Below are 7537 nucleotides of genomic sequence, written 5' to 3' on the forward strand. Positions count from 1 at the left end.
GTGCCCGACGCGCGAATTACTTGTCATAAGTCAGTACGGCAAGGACCGGAGGCTCTTGAAAACTCTTCTAACTTATAGCGTAAGAACATGCACGGTAATAGCTAGTGCCTCTTCTCCTTTCGCAGAAAGTTTGATGAACCTGTAAAGTAATATTAAGTTTGCGCGTAATATATTAAATGTCGGACCGTGAGTTTGTCAGACAGAATTGTTAAATATTTGTCGGTCGATTAACAAAGATTTTTCGAGATTTGATTATTTTTATGTACGGGCATCTTTATTTAGTCAATAGAAGGGACTCTGTAGTGAAGAACATCTTTCTCTTCTTGCTTTACCCTCTCTTCTGTTTTTCTTTTTATTTGTCGCAATGAAAAAGGAAGATACAAGGGTTAAATTAAGTACAATGGACATCGATGTTCATTTTACTCGCGGAACATGAAATACAGATCGACGGCGTTTGCACCTTCGCTTTTTGTTCGAGATCTTCGAATCTGGAACGGAGTTCAATTCCTCCGAATTAAATGGTCAAATATCGTACTACGAGTGGTTGAAGAAGTATTTAAAAAATGAAGTCTCTTCTGCAAAATTTACGCATACGTTAGTTATTTACAGCCATCTTACACTACTTATACAGTCGTAAAACTTACATCGTAATATCGTTCAACATTCAAGAATTATAGAGCGCGTGTATAAATAGTATTTCCTTCCTTAAATTCTTACCTAAAATTCGTACGATGATTTTTTGTATGTAAAAAGTTAGAGAAATTATACGCGCGTCGTACGGCTAATATAATATAATATAATATCTCGGTCGCGACGGAGTTTTAAAAATTATTCAGCTCATTTCCATGTACGCACATAGTAGATATACGTTCTCTCTGTTTATTTAAAAATTTATTAAAGCATTCGCGCGAACAAAGTTTTCTGTCGCGACGCGACGGTTTAAAATATTTCTGGACGGACATCTTTCGATGATGCTTTGTTTAAAATTAATCTTAGTTATCGTTACTGGGTGAGCACTCGTTTCGCGGATCGCATTTCAAATGTGTGGACGCTTTACCGAAGTCCCATGAAAATTTCTGACGAACATTTATCGTTCTCTTGCAAATTATGATAATCGTAAGACACGTTTGAAAAATTTAGCAAGATTTGCGTTCGCAATAAACTTTCAGAAATTTTCGCGGTACTTATTACGAACATTGATAGATGATGTAAGTGGTTCGAAGCGCGCCGTCTCACCGTTACCGTAAATTATATACAGTACTGTACACGAAGAAGAATAGATTTTCGTCGTTGATTCTTCATCACCTTCGGTGATCGTCTGAAACGCTGTGATCGGCGTTTGTGTCTGTGAGCATTTAGAATGAGGAAGGCTGATACGGATTTGTTTGTGCATATGAGGACGTTGTTCCCTTTTCAAATAATGAGAAAGCCCTTTTGAGAAATTTGAATTGATCTGTTCGGCAGCAATCTACGCTAAGAGCAATGACAATACCAACGATCACTAGAAAACTCGAAGAACAAGAGTTTAGTGAATGATCGTTCGAATGGTCAACGTAGACGTGACTCGCACGAATCGTTAGTCATGTAAATACGTTGCAAAAAGAATTTACATTCTACGCGATCAAATTTTATCCAAGAGTTTTAGAATTTCATAATCGCCGATCGGCTTCAAAACGATGATGATAAAGGACGTCAATATAGTCGAGTACGTAAGAGAATCGTTGTTTCATAGAATTCGAAAGTCTCGTCAATTGTTATTACGATTAAATTACGTCGATAACGAAGGCACAAATAATCACAGTAAGACGGACAATTGTTTCTCAACCTTCCTTTGCATAAATGCGATCGACGGTACCAGAGAGTTCAGAGCAAGTTCTTTGGCTCATACCTTGTATGAAAGCTTTTCATCGTCGTCTTAATTTAATCGCGTCATCGTAGATTCGACTCCCCGAAAATTCCCCTACGCCTTGCTTGTCTCGCTACGCGGCGATAAAATCAGTTCCCGATCAGCGTCAAACTAAATACATCCTAAGGCGATCGTGAACAACGATCGTACATCATGTACATAATGCTTTAATATTCTCCAAGTTTACTCCAGTTGGTCCAAAACTTGGATGATCACGCAGCTCGCTATTTACGACATTGAACCCGATATAAAATCGTTCGCAACTTCGCATACCTATTATGACGCGTTTCTGAATCTTCATCGGAGAGTCCACTTCAGCTGATGAGATCACCGTTTTTGCGAAGCATCTCCAGGTGTAGCTCGTATTCCCTGGCCTTAAGTCTGAGGGAGGCGATGCTATTGGTTCTTCTGTCGATATCTGGTAAACCGACGCTCCCCGTGGGCGAACCTTGAGGTGAACTGGCACTGGGGGTTTGCGACTGGACCGATGGGTGCTGCAGCGTGATCGTCGGTGCCGGCGGTGGCGGCGCCGGGGGTGGGGGCGAGCCGCGGACCAATTTCGGTCTCTGGGCGGCGGATATGTTCGCGAGTAGACTCTGAAAGGACGCGGAAGTCGTGTAGGGTAGCGGCATCCCGGGCGGTAGCAACGGTGGCGGTGCCCGATGATAGGGATGACCGGTGTAACTACCAGGAAGGATCGGGCCGTGACCCAAGGGCGGGTAACGAAACGCGTCGAACGGTTTCCGCAGGGCGAACGTGCCCAGATGGGCGAAAGGGTTCGGCAAGGTCGGCGCGACGACCGCCGACGGCGGTGGTGCACCTGATCCAAGGTACGGGTTGTACGGGTGTGCCTGAGGCCCGACCTTCTCCTGTTTCCGCCACTTCGCTCGCCGATTCTGAAACCAAACCTGCAACCAAATCTTTTTTATTTTCTCCTCTCATCTTATCATCTGACTGATTTTTTGTTTTCATTGCATCTCTTCTTAATATTATGATCACGTTTTTTTTCAAAATTCACTGTATACATATGTTGTAAAGGGTAATGAAGAGTAAGACGAGGGAAGACTATAAAACCGGAGAAGAATAGTAAATGAATTAATAAAAAGAATATGCGTTATATTATTCTATCCACGAATATTGTAGTTGATTTATTTTTAAAAGATTTGAGGAAATACACTCCAATATAATGGAGAAATGTTGTTCGTTAACGATTTTACGATGCCGGTTTTCCTATTTCTATTATTCGTCTATTGTCTAGTTTCGAGGAAGCCAGTCGAAGAACGGACAGAAAGAGCAACGATTGCGGAATCGATTATGAGACTAAACTTCAAGAAACCAATTCTATCCGATTCTGTATCGGAAAGCAAATATTACTGTACGAATCAGTTCGCTGGAAGTTGGGTTACTGGGAAAGTGCGAATTCTGGTTAACGCGACGCGTTCTCCCTGTTTCAGGAAACTGCCGGTGTATTATTATTGTCAAGAATGGAAGGGGAACGAGATCGCTGCGAGGCATCGCGATCTCCGTTTGTTCCTTTCCATTCTTCTTCGGCTTTCTTTGTCCGGCTACCTAAACTATTTTTTTGTTCCTCGGAAATTAACGAAACGCTCGTGGCCATCGTAAAGCCGTTAGTTACTATTCTGCCCTGACCTACTTTTTAACTTTATGAAAACAGGGACAGATAAAAGTTTATTTCCGATTTAATTTTCCTGATAAATTTTAATTTATTATGATAATTTTTTCGAATGCTATTGAAGAAAACAAGTCTATTATAAATGCATAAATATCCATTATTCCTCATATCAAGTTGATCGACGAGACATTTTGAAAGAATGTAGAATTCATATTAAATAACCTGGTCTGATAACCACGCAAGAATTTAACTTATGACATACATAAATTCTTCGAGATTCGGTTAAATTAAAAAATTTCCATGTTTAGCTATAAACTCGGTTCAAGTTAGGCTTTTAGCAATATTGTGGCATATCGGAAGGGAACGTCGTTCGAGCATTGGTTCGCATTCCATCGCGAAGGTTCCCCGAAGACTCGACGAGAACTCTAATCAATTCAACGGAAGCTCTCCTCCCTCCCGCAGTCTCTCGTTCCTTTTTTCTTTCGTTCCTTCGACGGACTTCAATTCCGTGGAGGTCTCCTTTTCGTTTGTTAGGTCGATTTCGTGTCCCTCCGATTCCGTACGTTTCAAGCGTCGACAAGTTTCGCTAGCGAGACAAATCGCGTCCGAATTGCTCTTATATTATATTTCGTGACGACTATGACAACAGCGTACCAATCAAACTAGTTTAACTAACCAGACGACTGTACTCGTAAATCTTGTTTTCTTGAACATTTGTTTTCTGCAAGAGGATCGAGCTCAAACAAACTGAGCGTATCCTTACATGTATTAGTTTCATAACTATGATAGAAGTTTGGAAAGTAATTTGTCTCCACCAATTGGATTGCATTATACCTAAGAACCGCACGAAGATCGTTTTTGCGTTTTAATCGCTCTATATGTATACGTATACTTTTTACTATACGTTAAGAAATCAAAAGAACCGCCGCGCCGAGATGTAGTCACTCCCAGCCTCGTCATCTCGTACACGTACGCCGTAGGGCAGGGTATGAGGATATTTCGTGATGACTTTGCGATCCGAAAATCGATTCGATCAATCGTTCGACATCAGCTATGGTATTTTGTGAGCTATACCGGTCCGCTTTCCTTCATTTTTTCTACCCGCCAAACAAGGTGCGCGTTTGTTTTCAATTTAATTCCCGGTTAATTAAGAAGGAAAGAAACCTGTATCTATATAACAGTAATTCCTGGCGATTGCGTAACAGACCTCAGGGTAAGATAGCTAGTGTTTGAACATGATTAAGTAAAAAAAATGATGAGAAAAAAGAAAAATCGATTATTTAGGTACACTGTTCAATTTAATTATTCTCGGTTAATTAACCACTTGGAGTGTTTCATTCATCATCTCATTTCTGTCTACTTCGTTCGTCTCATGCTTACGATGTTAAAATTCAAATATTAACAATAATTTTGGAAAGCGGTTTAACTTCGTGTACAGTTTGTTCTCAATGTATGAAAGTTCCGGTATATGCAAAAGGGGCAACCAAATACGTAATTGTTATTCAAGGTTGCGCAACAGGAATTTGTTATGGGACAGGAAGGAAAAAATAATGAGCGAAACGCGTGTGTTCGAATGGTGAACTACGACGTTATGGAAAACATGCAAAGTATGGTTGCCAGACAGTACGTACGTACGGGGAGGTTTAAAGGTGATGGGGTGTGGGGGGTCGGGTGCCAGGACCTCCCATGGCGAGCAGGATTGCCCCCAGCAGGGAGCTAAACATTCGAGTTGCGGCTTTTAAAACAAAACGCAACAACGATTCGCCGCCGGAACCTAGTCGTTTCGTGCTTAATCGTGCCGCATTAATTACGCAGACGCCGGCTGCTTTCTATCCTACTCTTTCTCTCCGTCTATCCATCCGCTTTTCATCGATTCTCTTTCGTTTCCCTGTCATGCCCGGCCGCGCTTCCTCAAACGAATTTGCTCCTCCCCTTTAAATAATTGTGTTTTACGGCCCGGTGGAAATTGATAATCCGCGAATTATTCTACGACGCGTGTGACTCAGGCGATCAATCAAACTACATATTTCTTCAATCAGTATCCACTCCGGTCATCCGTGAATTACAGAGAAACGCGAATTATCAGTTTACTGTGTGTATCATCAGATGTGAACATGATGCATCTATGTGTTTCATTTATTTAATTTAGATTTATATCCTTACAGGATGAGTGTACTTTTTAGATCTATAAAAATCTTTTTCTCCATTGTTGATTTTACTCACCTGTATTCGTGCTTCCGTAAGGCCGATCTTCATGGCGAGTTCCTCTCTAAAAATCAAAGAGGAAAGATTCAAATTCAGAGTTCAAAGTATTATCACGTAATATAATAAATAATGGAACGTGTAATGATGGACATTAAGGGTGTATTGGCTATACAGTCAATCCCCAAAGTTTATGTACCTTAGAAAAGTATTGACGCTGACGAAAATTTTTTTTTCTCAAAATTTCGAAAAATACTTGAAATGAAAGTTGTTTTCCTTCTAACTTCGATATTTAACGAGTTACGTATGATTATTTGGCATTTTATTGATGTTGACAAAATCCGACCATTCCCACCGTCGAAACGGCGAACTTTTGGCAAAAAATTTCATTTTTCCTTAATTACTCCTAAACTGTTGAATCTACGGGAAAATTGTATACGACCTTTCTTGTAGAGGACGACGAGATCTACAATTTCTGTATAAATGTTTTTCGCTAGCATTAATATTGAAAGAGTTATGGACGTAAAACAAAAAAACAGTTTTTCGCAAATTACTCGTTAACTATTGACGCTAGTGAAGAATTTTTATACAGAAATTGTAGATCTCGTCGTCCCCTACAAGAAAGGTCGTATGTAATTTTTCCGTATGTCCAACGGTTTGAGAGTTATTGGCCAAAAACGAAAATTTGGAAGAAAGTGAAGGGGTACCCCTTGGAAAAATCTCGGAAAAATCGAAAATTTTTTGTTGTTGTTTATTATTAGCAATGTTCTTTCGACGTCTGATTTCTTTTTAAAAAATGCGTTTCTAAAGTGCATAAATTTTTGGGATTGACTGTATAGCCAATACGTTCTTAAGTAATATCAGAATAATAGATGATGTAAGGTATTAAAATATTATAATTTTTTCCATAAATAAATTGATACATGAAGTGAGCGATTGCGATAAAAGTACGAAGAGAATAAAACTAATCGTACGTTTATCAAGTTAATTAAAACGTCTGCAAAATATTTAATTAATCGCATTACAGTCTTCCGACATTCGCGGTTCTCAATTCAATTGCCAGCATAAATTAGCATATACACTGCGTATAAAGCAGTGTAACATTTTCATAATTGCTCTACGCTGGTTGAGCAGATTATATCTCTTTATATGTATACACATTGAGCGATGGTGCATAAGGCATCTCGCATATCGTTATTTATAATAAATTAAATCATTATTAGTCGCGATTGTGAAGTCGTAAGCGGCTTTCGTAACGAAATTCCAATTCAAGTTCCTCTGTGGAACGAATATCCTCTCTTCTTCCCTTTTTTTCTACGAACAATGTTTTTGCTCTTCGTTCGGTTTTTACCCCCGCCTCCTTGAACTTCTATTACATGATCATCGACGAGGTAAAAATCGAAGCAGCGCGCATAGTACATCACGGTCTTGCGAGCAAGGATTGAACTCCGGAAGCTATCCTCGTTTCACAATTTCTAAGGATTTTGCGGGCCGAAAAAAAGGTTCGGTAGACGGGCCCGCGCAGGGCCTTTTTCTCATCTCGCACGCAAATTGCCCAGATGTTCCACGAAATCGCGAAGCGGAATTTCGGTGATTACATCCGCGCACAGAAGCTGCCCTCCGATTCGGCTTCAATCTCATCATTTAGACACGATTCCAGCAAGCAGCTAACAATAAGTACTCGCACGAACCCCGCCTCGCTCGAATTTACAGAGGAGCGAACAAGTTAAATTTCTTTAAACGAATTTTACTGGAAACTTTTGTTATGTATATGTCTGGTAATTATGGTCAAGGAC

The 7537-nt window shown here is 40.1% G+C and overlaps 1 protein-coding gene across 1 annotated transcript in view; it reads right to left on the minus strand.

Moving 5' to 3' along the window:
- Positions 1–252: 252 nt before the first annotated feature.
- LOC108630272 (homeobox protein aristaless) overlaps positions 253–7537 on the minus strand; it is an 84665-nt gene continuing 77380 nt past the window's right edge. Inside the window, exons 4-5 of the mRNA XM_018033455.2 lie at positions 5763–5808; positions 253–2814 (exon numbers count right to left, since the gene is read on the minus strand). Coding sequence (XP_017888944.1) covers positions 2221–2814; positions 5763–5808 — 640 coding nt within the window. The 3' untranslated portion in view covers positions 253–2220. The remainder of the gene's footprint in view (positions 2815–5762; positions 5809–7537) is intronic.

The sequence above is a fragment of the Ceratina calcarata genome, unplaced genomic scaffold, assembly GCF_001652005.2.
Source record: "Ceratina calcarata isolate Rehan_Ccalc_2016 unplaced genomic scaffold, ASM165200v1 scaffold72.2, whole genome shotgun sequence".
NCBI lineage: Eukaryota > Metazoa > Arthropoda > Insecta > Hymenoptera > Apidae > Ceratina > Ceratina calcarata.